This window comes from Anser brachyrhynchus (genome assembly GCF_964034855.1).
Source record: "Anser brachyrhynchus genome assembly, chromosome: Z".
In the NCBI taxonomy this organism is placed as follows: Eukaryota; Metazoa; Chordata; class Aves; order Anseriformes; family Anatidae; genus Anser; species Anser brachyrhynchus.
This window is the reverse complement of record NC_137697.1, coordinates 54,465,501-54,482,359: the sequence shown is the minus strand read 5'-3', so window position 1 is coordinate 54,482,359 and position 16,859 is coordinate 54,465,501. Positions and strand designations below refer to the sequence as shown.

General features: G+C 37.1%; 1 protein-coding gene across 3 annotated transcripts in view; it reads right to left on the bottom strand.

Annotated features, from left to right (window-relative positions):
• The window catches only part of FBXL17 (F-box and leucine rich repeat protein 17), a 331,132-nt gene that overhangs the window by 47,672 nt on the left and 266,601 nt on the right, over window positions 1-16,859 (bottom strand). The window contains exon 9 of one of the 3 annotated variants that reach the window (XM_080572812.1): window positions 10,350-11,021. The exons of the other annotated variants lie outside the window; for them this stretch is intronic. Within the exon in view, the coding sequence (XP_080428938.1) occupies window positions 11,005-11,021 (17 nt within the window). The 3' untranslated portion in view covers window positions 10,350-11,004. Of the gene's footprint in view, window positions 1-10,349; window positions 11,022-16,859 lie in introns of those variants that run through there. 3 annotated transcript variants of the gene reach the window in all.

The following is a 16,859-nucleotide window of genomic DNA, read 5'->3' as shown; positions in this document are numbered from 1 at the left end:
GGTGCAGAGCAAGTCCTCTATACCTTCTGGCCTGGGAGCAAGCCTGTGCAGTACTGAACTCATGACACTGTGTCTTTCTCTGCCTGAGGGAACATAATTTTACCCTGGTGGCCCATAAACACATCTGTTTCATCTCCTTGGTGCATGAGCAGAATCAGCACATCTACAGACACTGAACACAACTGCACAAACACACATGAACAACTTCTTAACTTAACGATCCCTAACTTTCTTAGGTCAAGATCTTAAGCGGGTGTACATCTACTACAATATGGAAGGCAACAATAGGTAGGCATAATTCCTGTTAACCAGGGGAGCAAGAATCCCAAAACAGACACTAACCTATCTCATTGCAGCTGGCACAGCTGTACGTGACTCTTCTGCTTCTTGCATTGTCTTTCCACCACACTGCTTGTTTTTCTGTTGTTTCTTTTTGATTTCACAGCTATCCTTCTCTTCTTCCTGAAGTTTACTAGCACTCTGAGTGCAATTCCATAATTCTAACCATTTAAATGTCTTTTTGCCTTTCTAACCTCAAGTCTCCTAGATGGATCGGCTGTTATTAGTGGGATGCATGCCTGAATCCCTTGACATCCAAAATCATCACGATTCCAATTCACTTAGTCTCTCTTGGTCTAATTTTTAGCATCCAAATTTTGCCTTTCTCACCAAGACATATCTCGCAGCAAACGCACAGCTAAGTTAGTGGTTGCATGAGATTAAAGCTGAAACATTTAGAGAAATCTAAAAACATGTTCCAAATTGAACCAGACATTTTATTGCCTCTCAATTTGTAGTAGGATGAAGGAAACAACTGTAGTTAAAATTTCTGAAAGACAAATCTGAAAATAAGCCTGTAAATCTGATGGTATGCATTGATGAGATTATTTACTGGGACATAGAAAAATATATCTGCAATTTTTAGTAGTGACAAAAAGCACTGGCTGTCTTAAATGCTTTTTCATCAAACAAATTTGTGTTTTCATAATTGTCCTTATATTGTTTGCTAATGGCCAAATTGTTTTCAAATTATCAGGAAACTAACTGCATGATTAGGCTTAGTGCTAAATGCTGTTTATAAAGATAAATATCAAAGATAGGACTGCATTTGATGATGTATCAACAAGTGTTTTTCACACAAACATTTTATGAACTATCTGCCACCATAAATGTGTTCTCTCTTTAAAGGTACATTAATCATATTTAAAAAAAAAAGTCAAGGACAGACTAATCTCATAATATTTTAGCCATGGAAAGTTAGAAGGACCATGTAAAGCTTTGTATCCAGCTCAGTGAAGGGGTACTACTGGAGATGCCTGAAACAGAAGAATCATCCTGGGGACATGGGCCTGGCTCCTCAGTAATGGAAGAAGTACAGCTGACCTAGACTTGTGGCTAACACAAGATGAGATGAATCCCATGCTATGATGATGATTTACACATCTTCTATGAAAATTATTATTTGTATAAGATAACACAGTCATGCCATACTTTTTAAGTGTGATTTTTAGGAGTATAATCTGTATGCTTTCTTTCATCAAAATCCACAGTACTCAAATTTGATACTTCCTACTGATGCATGCTAAATAATCAGTAACAAAAAGTTTTGCAGGTTTAAGCTGTATCTAAGACAGGGTTTTAACAAAAGGAACAACTGTGCAACCAACAAATTTTACATCTGGCTATAGAGTTGTTTCTCAGTATGACTTTTACCTTAAAGTCATTTAAAGAGATTTTAACCACTTCAGACTCAAAATCTACTTAGCATATTTGTACCCTTCTTTCGGTAAATACATATTTACTTTATTACAGAAATTACTAGACTTCATGTTGTCGTTTATCTTAGTCTAGATTTTATATGATCCACTGACTAGCACGAAAGATAATCTTGCATGTTTAATATTTCACTACCTTGCCAGGAAAGCATTTTTTTCATTAATTGCTACAGGTAGGAATTGTCTAGAAGGTTGCTTCTGATAAGCACGTCAGATGAATACAAAATCAGAGGTTACCGCTTACAGAGGTTAAAAAAAAAAAAAAAGGAACTTGCAATACACAATATGTGGTTCTTAGCTGTTCTCTACAGAGCACAGACAAAACATCATCCAACTGGAATATTATAAAATTTTATTAGCCTCACCTGCAAAAACTCCTTTAAACATATCTTCAGAAAGATCTTTTAACTGTTTCTTCCAAAGATTACTTGACTTTCAGATGATTTTCATTACTGAAAACTTTAGCAGACTAACAAAAAATCTGACAGAGATCTTTGATAAAGTGCTACAAAATTCTGCCACAAATTTTATTTTGCCACAATCACTAGCACCTTTGTTGAAAACACAAAAAAAGGAAGAAATGTGAGTGATATCTAAATCAGTCCAACTGTGAATTCATCATGCAGCCAAATGTTTATGTATGTGAGTATCTGTCCTAGGCATAGGTAAAAAATAACGTGCTGAACCTGAATACCATGTCACACTGAAGCACCTACTATCAGTGATGGATCAAATATTTAACAGTACAGGTTTTCGCCTTCAAATCTGTTAACTCATATCCTGGGTGAGACACTGTCAGTAAGTGCTCATGTTCCTGACACAAGGTGATGTCAGGGAGGTTTGTATATCCTAATCACTCAGGTTCATATAGTTGAAAACACTCCTGCTCTAGCTGTTGCCAACAGAAAACAGCAAGAAAGATGAACATGGTCTGGACGAGGCAGGAAGCAAATAAGGTAGAGAAAACGTTACATGAGAGCATTGGCTGTTTGCCAGCTATGAAAATAGGGGAGCACACAAATTCCCCTCTGAGACCCTCCACATGAAAATACAGAAAAAATGAAAGGAGCAGACTAAGTAACATAACTGTGGTGTATGATCGCATCACTATAGCATGGATCACTTTAATGAATAGGACCAGATTTATTTTTTAATACAGAGTACAGCAAGTATACCATTATAGAAATGCACTAAGTTGAATTAAATTTAGCTTATGAATCTATCTCAATAACTTGTTGCTATATTTTGCAATTTAATAATATATACCTTTACAAACAATCTGCTCTATCTACCCTGATGCTTTAAAAAAATAAACAAAACAGGAACTTCCATTACCAACACCGATACTCAGCAAGTGTCTAAGCCTTATTTTTATATCTCCTTAGTAGTGATATATTAGTTTTATCTCTACAGCACTGGCAGTGCAATCTTTTCCATATGGACACCCATACGCTGTATTACTAGTAACATATCCTATACGAAATAGCCATATGCTTCACTTTTAAACCAGTATAATTTAAATACTTCCTTGTATTTTCACAGTCATTCTTACTGTGCATTTGGAATATCTGTGGGCATTAAGTAGCATGAGAATAATTAATGTTATTATTGAACTCTGTGCCGCCACACTCTTGGCTATTTTAAGCAGTGATTTTAAATAAAGAAGAAATATTTATTGTTGACTATGCACACTTGCTCTTTCTGTTCCTAAGAACAGTGGCATTTATCAGTGTAATACAGAGTGAAAAGAAAAAATAACATTCATACTTGAATTTAGCCCACTAGAAACGAGGCAATTCAGAAGTCTGCATTTCACTGCAGCCGTAACATTGTTCTGGAGCACTGTGGCACTCTCTGAATATACATCCTGCCCATCAGGCCAGGTTCACGCTACAAGCCTAAGACTGAAAAACTGTACTCTCCAGGACTGGTCTGGAAGAGGATTGTCCTCTCCATCCATTCTCCACCACCTTTATTTATTTCTGCCTACCCCACTCCAGGAGTCCTGGCCGCAAGAGCACATTGACATTTTAGCTCAGGAATCCCTGTGAGCATCACAGACAGATTTGGGATCCCAAGAGACATTTGGGATTCACACACCAGCTGACTCTGTCCCCTTTCTGTATAGCTCTGGTTCAACATAGAGACACCAACACACGAGAAAAGTGCATAGATAGTTGTTAAGCTGGTAATGACAAAGGACATTAATTTGTTTGATTCCTGTGGGTTTAAAGAAAAGGGTATAATGGAGATCAGCTACTTCTGAGTTCCAAAGACTGAACCCCTTATCTGAAAATCCATTTCCAAAGGAAATTCCATGTTAATGAGATAAAAAGATGTACTTGTGGAAAAGTAAAATAAGTTTATGGTCTTTTTCAAGTCATGGTTTTCTTGCCTTTTCTCAAATTATGAAGTATAACTACAACAGAGTGTTAGCATTCATATGAAAAAAAGAATAGATGAGGCCAGTACTGATTTTGCAAGATCACTCACTTTTATTAAATGGTTTTGAATGAATAAATAAATCAAAAAAATTGTCCTGTGAATAGGAGGCCAGTCAGAAGCTCTTTCCTCCACTGCAATTTGTAATAACATTTTCACTGTGAGACATTCTTTTATTGACCAACAATCACATTTTTTTCATGCTGTTTCAGTATTATGTAACTATTTCTTGTTCTATCACTTGATTTGGTCCCACATGGATCAAATAAAATCTGTTTATCTGAAGTTTATTTAGAATGCACTTAATAAGATGCTTAATCTCAGTAAGATTTTGCAGTTGCAGTCCTTATTTAGAAATGCACAACACTTCTTATGAGTTAATTATTTTATGTATTATTTGAAGAAATTCTGTTAAAATGTGGATTGAAAAATTAATATTTATTTCATTTTCAGTGACTTATACCATTTTTTTTAATTTAATTAAAACACACTGGGATAAAATATCAATCCTCCTAAATTGAGAGCCACCCAGTTATCAAGTAGCATACATTCTTTGCTTCTAGTGCCAGCAGAAGATTAAAATGATAAAAACGCAGGCTATTAAGACATAAGGTAACTTTGGTAACTTAAAGCCAACCTCAATATTTTTATCCACTCTCCTCAAGAAGGAAAAAAAAACACATTTCCAATTAAGATCATGATTCCAAATGCAATTAATATTTTAAAATTTTCTACATGCAAGTAAACAAAAATATAGATACTTTATATAAATACATAACAAATCATCTTTTTCCACACTGAACATAATATACTTCAGTGGGGCTACTTATACTAGTGGAGATCTACGAAATTAAACTCTAAATGCAGAAATGAAAGACTTGGAATCCAATACTGTAGGAAACATGATTTTGTTTCTATTCTTCAGCCCTTTGTTTATGACAGCAAGAGCAGATTAATTTGAATTATGTCTCACATTCATATGCGTTTATATATGCTAATTCATCACTACATAGAAAAGGCCTGAAGTGCATTAACACAAGATGTTATCATTTCAGACACTGCTTTATTTATTTTGAGAATCAAAAAGACAGATAATAAAATATCACTACTGATCTCATCTATGATTGAACCAGGTATTTACTAAACAACAATTTTTAAATATTTCCATGTATAAAATATAGCTGTAAAGAAAATTATGTACAATGATGTATTAGGCTATGATTTTGAATTTACTTATAATCCGTGATCAATTTGCATCACACAACTTACGATATTTCATTGAAATACTTATTTTAATAAGAAAGTTAAAATAATTTGTGCAGAAAAAAACACAGAACTTGAAATTCATTGGAAGAAACTTAAAAAAGGGTCATAGTAAGTAACAATTTTTTCTGTCTTTTCTTTCATGTTCTTATAATCTAACACACAAAACAAATCAAACATACTAAAATGCATTTTTGCTGAATGTTTCATCCTGGAATTTTTTGAAAGGATTTTTAATTTCAGCTCTGTTAACACTGGTTATTGTTCTTTCTTCATAATAGTTGTGTATCACAATATAAATGCCACTAAATGCCACTCAGTTCCAAAAATTAATTTTTGAAATCTGAAAGTAAAATGCTTTGCAGAGCCGATTACAGAATTCATTTGCTAGAACAAAAGAAGAGATTGTAACATATGAAGATTACTGTAACATACTATTTTCCATATTTAGTCACTTTCACTGCAGGAAAATTTACTGTGGTGCACTCCAGGATTCACAATTCCCTACAGTGGACTGCGCACCTACATATACAGGCAGCATGCTCACTTGGCAGCAGGATGTAAGATCAGACCTGCCAGCAACCAGCACTGGGTTTTTGGCCCAGTGCCCTAAGGAAATGAAGGGTGAAGTAAGTATATAACGTACGTGCCTCTATGTCCATGCTTGCCTTTTCCTGAACCGCCACAAACAAAATCCAGTTCCCCTGTTGAAGGTGAATTGTTGATCAATTCCAACCAAGTCCCACAGAGAAGTCTCAGAGATGCTAACTTCTTATGAGGTTTCTGAGACCTGTTTTCTGAGGACCACTTGGTGAAAACAGATGCACTGTGAGCTCATCCTTGTTTTTAGATACCAGGGGCTCAACCTGAGCTCAGCCCACAAATACAAATCCATAGGAAACCATGCTTCATTGGTAGTACTGCTTACAAAATAAATTGCTTCCTAAAGCCAATATACTGTAACATAGAAATATTAAATGGAAGAGGAAACCATAATGACTAAACTAATAATTTGACTTTTCTTCTCAACATCTTTAAAATGATGCATGAAAGACTGGTATTCTATTCATCTCTCATATCTCATATTCTATTCGTCTCATAAAATCTCAGCTTGCAGAAGACTCATATCTAATTTTAAATAACTTGGCTATTTTAGCTCTGGATAAACAATGGATCTGTGATAAGATAAACAGGAATAGATCCCCTCTATCCTAAACTAATTTCAATATTCATTTTATTGTTATTAATATTAGCCCACAACTTTTACTCCTCTAGTGTTCACATAAGTAGCAAAATGCAGGTAAAAGGGTCTATTCTTTCTCCTAAACATCTTCCTGAGCCAAAAAAAAAAAAAAAAAGTGCAGGTATATACAATGAAACTCAATAATAACATCAGTATAACTAATGGTGCTGTACAAACCCATCGCCTGTGATAAATTCCCACCACCCAGAACAGGGCTGCACTGTGTCATGAGACCCACTTTGCATCATGTCCCATAGGATTGTGGCTTACACTTACTGGCATGAGGTAGTTGATCAAATTTGATAAAAGCCAATCAGATTTAATTTTGAAAGTTTGGTCTGAATATGGATCTCAATTATCTTAAAGAAAATAGCATCTTTCTATGAAGAAAGACAAATAAATTTCAAATGAAGGTAACTGAGACAGTTTAAAGATAATTGCCATAAAAGTTTATTTTTCACTAATCCAGAGATGTAATAAATTTTTTTCAATAGAGATGATCACCATCAGACTTTGCCAAAAATGGAACTCCCATTTTGAGAACTTTTTATGTATAGGTAGCTTCATGGTTTATAAAAGTATGATTTTGTCTGGATGGATGTAAATACACAGAGTGCTTGGAAAATAGAATATTAATAACTAGTAATTGTAAGCTATATATCACTACTGTGTATGAAAGATGAGTCATTACATGTGAAAATCACCACATGCAAATTAAAGAATTCTGGGTGATTATCACGCCGTCTATAATTCCTGATGCAATATATTAACATAGGCAATGTTTGAATCATAACAATGAGCTTCACATTTGTTTTCTTTGAATAACCAACATATGTATATGAACAGCTGACTTTTTTTTTTGAGGTGATATTTAACAGCAGGAAGAGTCAGCAAGACCTTTGCCTTGCAGCAAGCATGACAGAGATGAAATTGCTAGCGTAACAGACCCATGCATGAAGTCAGAGGTTACTGGCATACGGCACGTTTTGTTGCCGGCTCTAGCCAACATGTTTGAGAATTCCAGCTCACTTCTCACAATCCAGTTTCCAAGTCTGGAAACAGATTTTTTTGCTAGGGTTTTCATCCACATTTTCAATAATTCTGATCACTTACTGTGTAGAGATCACGTTTTAAACAAGAAAGTAAATAAGTAAGGACAGTTTTTACAAGGCTATTTTTACAAGGCTACGCTATTTGCAGTGTTTTGCATCATTCTAATATAAAAAAAAATACCAAAAAATATTAGAATTGGACGGATTACACAGGTGTGCATTATATTATATGTACTAACAGGACAATTTCCTTTTCTGTCCTAAAAACAGAGTATGTCTAATTAACATTTTTGTTTGATTTCAAGATTCACTGACCAATTTTATCTCGTTTTGCTTTCAATCTCACACACTACCACACTATCTTCTCTAGCAATGACATTTAGGTTATCATCTTTGTATCTTTCCACCTTTGCAGACATTACATTTCTTTCATGTTCTTTGAGAATAAAAAAGCCATTATCTTCCTTTTATTGATTTTTTTTTAAATAATCATGTAAGAAAGATTTCATCTAAGAAGGATTTTTCATATCTAGTAATATATTTTCATACATTCAGGTGCACTCAAACTTGGAAGACCATATAAAACATAAGTAATTAAGGTTTTATTATTTATTTTATTAATAAGGGAGTAGTTCTGAAGTTGTTTATATCTCTTCAGTATTTCTGCTGTCTACTGACATGGAACAGATTTTTTACCAGAATAAGATGAAGTTTTAGGGCAGATTGGAACTGGATAGCTTAAATATTTTAAACCATAAGGGTTAGCATGTACTTCTTCAATTAAAAAGAAAAGAAACCAAAACCAAAACCAAACAAAACCCTCTCCAAACTCCAAACTGAACATGCTGAAAAGTCACCATGAAGACAAGTTGCAGAAATCTGAAAAAGGGAGATAGTTCAAAGGTTATACAGGTCTTTTAAGTACCTCAAGTACTTTTTCCTAGTTTAAGGGGCTAAGTACCTCTAGTCTCCAGTTTTATACAAGGAGTATCAACTCTTAAGGGCAAGGACCTCAGGAACCTTGTCAATTTACTTTTAAACAATGCCCTGTACAGTGTGTTCCCCAGTTTGTTGCCAGAAATTTTACAGAATCACAGAATGGCTGAGGAGCCTCTAGAGATCATTCTACTCCAACCCTCCTGCCAAGCAAGGTCACCCAGAGCACATGGATTGCATCCAGGCAGGTTTTGAATATCTCTAGAGAGGGAGACTCCACAATCCCTCTGGGCAACCTGTCCCAGTGCTCTGTCACCCTCATAGTACAGACGTGCTTTCTCATATTCAGATGGAACTTCCTGGGTTTCAGTTTGTGCCCGTCACCTCTTGTCCTATTGCTGGGTACCACCAAAAAGAGTCTGGCTCCATCTTCCTGACAACCACCCCTCAGATATTTATACATACTGATAAGATCCCCTCTCAGCCTTCTCTTCTCCAGGCTAACAGTCCCTCAAGGTGCTGTGACAAATAGTGTGTTAATACCAGCATTAACAATTGGTCTCCTGAAGATTAACACGATTGTGAGTAATAGTATCAAGATATCCCAAGTACTGAAGGTATGCAGTATGCACACAGTAACAAATTCAATAAATTGTTTCAATAAACAAAGATAAGTGCCTTTGAACATACCATATATCTTTATTTTGGTATTATACTGTGACAAATACAAATACTTAGTCCCCAAATCCAGCCATCAACTGAGGATACTGTAGAAGTAACAGAAAATTTGTAATCCGTTATGCTCTTAGAAGCAAAAGACATGGGCAGAGATGGCCGTCGGCTCAGTCTTCAGGAGTCCTACACTGCACATGGGACATGCATGACTACATGGCATACACAACATAAGTAACAGTGCCTTGTGTTCTGGCAGTAGTACAACCTCTTACTACTGAAGGCCTTGTGTTCTGGCACTAGTACAACCTCTTACTACTGAAGGCTTTTGAGCATTTCTTCCAAAGTATTTTAAAATTATGTTAATTAAAAAAAAATCAAATAGAAAAGCAAAGCGTCTAGCTGCAACATTTTGTGAACTAATAAAGCCTGGTTTCTAAAGGAGTTGTGTTGTTGCTGATTGAGTTTTTAATTGTGTTATGCTAAGGCTGCAGAGAAAAACCTCTATTTTTTGTTTTGGTTTGTTTTTATGTATCAGAGATCTCACACAGGAAATAAAACGTGTCAAGATCTGAAGAATTCAACTGAAAATGGAAACCTTACTGAGGATGAGGCACACTGATGTCTAATACAGCCTTCATTCTTATAGTTTGGGCATTCACAGTGGCTTATTCTTGCCTGGGTCTTCTGACATCAAATAAGAATTGACATGTGACATTTTGGACTTTTTGCACAGAGGACGCTACTAGTGTTTCTCTCTTTTACCTAAAAGTCTGTTTTCAAAAAATTAATTGGAACTTAATATGTTTGAGACTTAGTTGAAATTAGCAAATTTTTTTTAATACGTATGTAGAAGAGGAGCGGAAACAGACACAAATCCATATTCAAACACAGAAGTGATAAGGAACATTGTAAACCCAAATACTCAACAGTTAGACAAAACAAGAACTGAGGTTAGTTGCTGACCTTAACTTTATCCTTCATGCCTCCTTGTGGTGACGACAGATTTAGGCATGCGATCCCAACAATGCCCTGCCACAGTGAATGTGCAGAATAGATTGCTTGTCAATGCATGAAAATCTGTTCACTATTTCTTGTTAACCCCCAAATGTATTATGTGTTATTCTTACATACCATATGCTTTTATGCTTATCATTTAGGGATACCATAAGGAATTAAGACCTGAAGGTAGGTCCGTAACTATAATGTGAACTAGATAGCATTGTAGTATTATCACAATTTTATACACAGGGAACTGGGATGAGGATTAAAGCCAAGAAACAGCTGGAGAGTCAAAACTGACAAATAATGTTGAAATGCCTGACAATAGAAGGTTTCAGCAAACTTCATGTGAGCATCCTGACTTCACCTACTCATCCTAAACAAAGCAGGTCAATACAATACACACAGAGAGGAGCCTGACTGGAGACCTCACTTGCACGGCATCACACAAGAACTCTCTGGCAGGGGCATGCAGCAATTCAGTTCTCTGGCAGAGCATTCAGCTGTCTTAGCAGGACACTACACTTCACTCTGCAGTCTCCAATCTATACAATATATATTTTCCAACTTCTTCAATAAAAGGCAGAGACAACAATCTTATTGCAGTTCCTGTGTATCCTCAGAAAACAATGCATCCTTTTCAATAGAGAGAAAAAAGAATATGCAATTACATATTTAAAATTTATTGTGTAATGTACACAAAATAACCAGGCAACTAACAATTCATAATTTTCCTTACCAGGGATAACTTGATCTTAATAAGTACTTACAATCTTGATATTAAATATCTTGGAATAATAGCAAATAATAGCATGGTTTGTGTTGGAAGGGACCTTCAAGACCATTTAGTTTCAACCTCACTGCCTCCCACCAGACCAGGTTGCTCAAAGTCCTGCCCAACCTGGTCTTGTACACTTACAGGGATGGGGCATCCACAGCTTCTCTGGGCAGCCTGCTCCAGTGCCTCATCACCCACATAGTAAAGTTCTTCCTAATGTCTAATACATTTTAATCTTTCAGTTTAAAGACATTACCCCTTGTCCTATCACTACACCCCCTGACAAAGAGTCCCTCTCCTGCTGTCCTGTAGATCCCCTTTAGGTACTGGAAGGCAGCAATGAGGTCTTCCCGGATCCTCCTCTTCTCCAGACTGAAGAACCCCAACTACCTCAGCCTCTTCTCATAGGAGAAGTGCTCCAGCCCTCTGATCGTATTCGTGGCCCTCCTCTGGACTCTCTCTAACAGGTCCATGTCCTTCTTGTGCTGGGTGCCCCAGAGCTGAACACAGGGCTCAAGGGGGGTCTCACGAGAGCAGAGTAGAGGGGGACAATCACCTCCTTCACCCTGCTGGCCATGCTGCTTTTGGTGCAGCCCAGGATTTCTGGGCTGCAAGCGCACATTGCTGGCTTATGTTAAGCAGCCCCAACAGCACCCCTCAACACACCCAGGTCCTTCTCCTCAGGGCTTCTCTCAATCCATTCTCCACCCAGCCTGTATTTGTGCTTGGGATTGCCCTGGCCCAGGTGCAGGGCGTTGCACTTGGCCTTGTTGAACCTCATGAGGTTCTCACAGGCCCACCTCTCAGGCCTGTCCAGGTCCCTCTGGATGGCATCCCTTCCCTCTAGCATGATGGCTGCACCACCCATCTTGGTGCCATCAGCAAGCTTACTGAGGGTGCACTATATCCCACTGTACACATCTCCAACAAAGATGTTAAACAGCACCGGTCCCAACACTGATCCCTGAGGAGCACCACTTTTACTGGTCTCCACTTGGACATCAAGTTATTGACTGTTACTCTTGGAGTGCAACCATCCAGCCAATTCATTAACCAGTGAGTGGTCTATCCATCAGAGCCGTATCTCTCCAACTTAGAGACAAGGCTCTCATGTGGGAGTGTCGAATGCTTTGCACAAATATCTTTCTTAAGTTACAGTTTTCTTATGATTTACAAAACTATAAACGTAAAAAATCCTCAAATATCATCAAAGAGACTCATATAAATGTGTAATGCTCTGTTTCTTCTTCTTGAGACATAACATGACACAAAATCTCTGGATTCCAGGGGAGTACCCTCTATTGAGCATGCACGCCTTTTTCCCAGTCCCCCCTCCTTCCTGTTACCGGCTCACATTGGCTCCTGATTCTCGCCTCCCATCATTTTCTGTCCTGTTCTCCTCCAGACCTGGAAAATCTCCCTCCCCTTTTCCAGTTCCTTCAAACTGTTGCCTTCTATTTCGTAGCTATAATCCTTCTCCTTTGTTTTGATTTTACCCTCTTCTTTACATTTCCAGTATCCATCTTCTACTCTGCTTCCCTCATTTGTTTGCATGCCTTCTTGCTTAACTTCCCATTTTAATTTCTTTGCTCCTTCCTCTTCAGTCCAGATAATTTCCTTCCTTCCAGCTTGCCAGGATCCAAAATGCTGGGTGGAGGAGAGTGCACTGTATGGGAAAGATTTTCTTGTCTGATTCCTGCCACTGAGCAAATGGTTGGTTACTTTCCAGCTGCCTTTAGCATCTGAGAGCCCCTGAAGCCTTGTGACACAAAATGTTCCCTCTTTGAAGACAATTTATATTGAAGAGCTGGGAAGGGATACAGAATACCCACGACAGGCCAAATAGTCCATTATTTTAGCTGCCAATAAGTCTTGTCTGAATAGACACAAACAGTTTTTTTCAAGTTTATAATTTAACCATATGTAGATGAATTTGTACAGGGAGAGCAGTTATACCAGTATGACCCTGCCTTCAAACTTCACATCATTTCAAAGACATGACAGCTACTCAGTGAAATTGTTTTAGTAATGGCTAACATAGTAAGGAATGGTTAACATAGTAAACAAATTATTTTACTAATGGTTAACACATACAAAGAACCTAATTTAATTCTTTTAGACCGCTGAACTAAAGGGGGAATCTTATCAATGTGTATAAATACCTGAGGGGTGGATGCAAAGAGGATGGATCCAGGCTCTTTTCAGTGGTGCCCAGTGCCAGGACAAGAGGCAAGGAGCACAAACTGGAACACAGGAGGTTCCTTCTGAACATAAGGAAACACTTCCTTAGTTTGCAGCTGGCTGAGCAGTGGAGCGTTGCCTAGAGAGGTTGTGGAGATCTCCTCCTTGGAGGTCCTCAAAAGCACCCTGGACGTGGTCTTGGGCAACCTGCTTTGGGTGACCCTGCTTCAGCTGGAGGGTTAGACCAGATGTCCTCCAGAGGTCCCTTCCAACCTCAACCATTCTGTAACTCTGTGAGAACTGCTTGAAGAAAAATGTTTTAGAAGGTAAACCTGAAATATGCATCTCCTCTGAAGAAATTCATTGCAAAGTTTTGGGCAAATTGTAATAAAATGAAAACAGTTATGTACTGGAAGAGTGCCAAAGGCATTGTTATGGACTATACTACACTTATCACCTATGACTCGGGAAACTATTTAAAATAAATTATTATTGATAGTATTAAATATTATGTAGAAAACTATATTTACTATGAATCTACCACATTTTTCTTAATCATCCTTAAGAAAACACTTTATTTTTTATGGAATATAAGGCTTAATAAGTTACACTTGCAATTTAGGAATTTAAGAATGAAAACCATTTTCTTGAAGGAAACTACCAACGGTGCTTTACCTTCTCTAAATCTCATTTGAAAGCATTACCAAGTGTTGAATTTTCTAAAACGAGTAACTGCAGCTTAAAGCTATTAGTGTGCAATGCAACAGCAGCCTGCTTAGGAGATGAATGAGACTATCCTATTGATAAGGTCACAATCGATCTGAAGCAGACTTTTTAAAATTAGTAAAATGTTGCAGCACTTTAGAAAGTGTCACCAACAGCCCTTCTCCATGAAAAATGCTCCAACCTGTAGGAAAACTGTAATTTATTAAACAAAAAAATTACCTCAGAGTGATAGAGTATCACCTGTGCCTTATTTCTTTCAAACCCATCCTTTCAATTGAAAGTGAGCATATTTTTCTGGAGATAATATTCAGATCTGTACTCCTAAGTTCCCTCTCCACCTACTCCTATGAAGACACTGTTCAGGAGTCATACGAACTGCTTGAAAGTCAACATTCACACCAGTGAATCTTCGATATATTTGTTTCAAATACATTGAGAACAATGATATTCCAAAAAATAAAAGCAATAGCAGCCAACTTTAATTTCATCAGAATAAAAACGTATATAGGAATGCTTAGAAGGCATATACTTCCAACGACTTCCAGTCTTTCACCGCATGGGATGGAGAGGTGAAAATGAAAAGGACATGATCTCATGGAACTTAAAACAACAACAACAAAAAGTGGATGCTCATCCTCTGTGACTTTCAAATAAAGGCTGCTCCAATGAGCTGCAAAGCACCCTTATCCTCCATTGTATTTCATTGTGCTCAGACCCTGGTAGGATCTGAAGTGTTGAGAGCAATATGGTAATGATGTTCACATAGACACTGTGAAAAACTGGATCATTTAAGAAAGAAAAAAGCATAAAGGAGTGGAACACTTCAGTCTTTTAATGCAAATCGAGCTAACTTTTTTTCATAGACCTTAGAAAGAATTTTTCCCAAACACCATAGCTCCAGTTAAGCTGGTGCTTTTCAAGTTTCCTTTAAGAATATGTTTTTGAACACCAAAGAAGGATGAAAATGCCAATGACCAAGGTCATACAAGGACACAGTTTCTGATTGAACTCAGCCACTAACAGTGAATAAACTACTTTGACACATTAGACGTAAAAGCTGTGGTGTGAGGCATGTATTCAGTAACAATAAAGTATTAACTATTTACTATATTTGAAATAGACTCTTATTAATCCTGAGACTTTTCATTTCTCCTTTTAAGTTATTTAACAACTAATCTTAACTCAGTTAGTAACAGATGCTTAACTGTTGCCAGTGTCATCTCAGGAAAAGCTGAGAGATGAGCCAAAATAAAAACTGTTTATGCAAAAGAGGAATAATTCAACAGAAAATAAAACAGAGCCGGACAAGTACCTTGCTTAAAAGCTGATATTGGAATTACTGTTTTCATGATACCCGATGCCTGGATAAGTAACAGTTCTAACTTTCAGCAATGACAAAACTCATCCACACAGCTGGGGGGGGAGGGTGGGGAGGGAGGCCATGTCCACACAGTTTTATATGTATGTTTAGAGTATATTTTTATCTAAAAGCTAGAAGAATTTAAGACACTAGGTATAAGGTCAGATTGCACTGCTATTGGTAGAAATGAATGCAGTAAAACTAAGACTGTAATTTTGAACCATTTTCCTGTTAGTGCAATGTAACAACACGGGTAAATTAATAAAACACAATAAAAAAGTCATGAAATGGTAATTTCAGTAACACTACCATTTACACAGCTACAGTGCATGCTTTAAATATTTTGCTAAGTACTTTCAAAAGAGTAAGCAGTGACATATTTACTTTTTATTATAAACATAAAATGCATATGCAACAGAAAAGTATGACAAAAATACTTGAATAAGCAACAGGACCATGCTAACATTACAGTACAGCACTTACTTTCTAATGTCACAACTTTTCAGAAAAATGCTACAGTTTGACTGCTGACAGCTTGGGGTTAGAATGCGTCTTCATTTATGAACAATTTCTTTCCTTTTCATCTTCCCTGTAAAACAAGCAATCCTAGTTCTTTCTAGATGCAGGATATATTGGCCTATTGGTCTAGCCTGGTTATAAAATTATGTACTTTGGGCACTGAAATTATCACATTTCAATAGCACAGTAGCCTTTTACTTCAGAACAATAAAAAAGAACAACTCAAGAACACTTCACATACAAGTATGTATTTTGGATGCAATTTCTATGCAATTCATTCTAGCAAATTCTCTGTTGGGTCTCTTCTCACAGTCAAGAAGCAATGTAACTGGGTCTTCAAAGTGACATGACAATTGCTAAAGCAACATAGGTTTCTCAAAGTCAATTTAAAATCTTTGAAGTACAAGTTCCATTACAATTAACTTGGAAAGAGAAAAGATCATCCTAATGACATATAAAATGCAGGGGGGCTCTGCAGCACGCAGGGAGGAAAGCAACACCAGCCAGGACACTGTGACTACAAAAGCAGCAAGGTTTTACAGAGTCAACCCTCAGAATTTGGTTGGGAAATCTGCACAGTGACCACATTATTCATCCCACCACCCACCACCAACCCATCACGTCTTGGTAATCTGGGTGAATTCTGACTTACACAAGTACTTTTGCTCCGTCAGAGAAATCTCAATAAGACTGTGAGCTACTTCTGGTGGGATTTCATACAGAGTTCTTCAAGGATGCATGATGTCAGACTTACATCTCAGTAAGACACACAGGATGCACAGTGTCTATATGTCTATCTAGACATATCTCTGCTGTATGCCACTTTCACCAGGCTGAGAAGTCTCTGCTTCCTCAAAATATCCCTCACTGGATGAAAGCAAGTTGTCTAAGCACATGGAGGAGGAACATG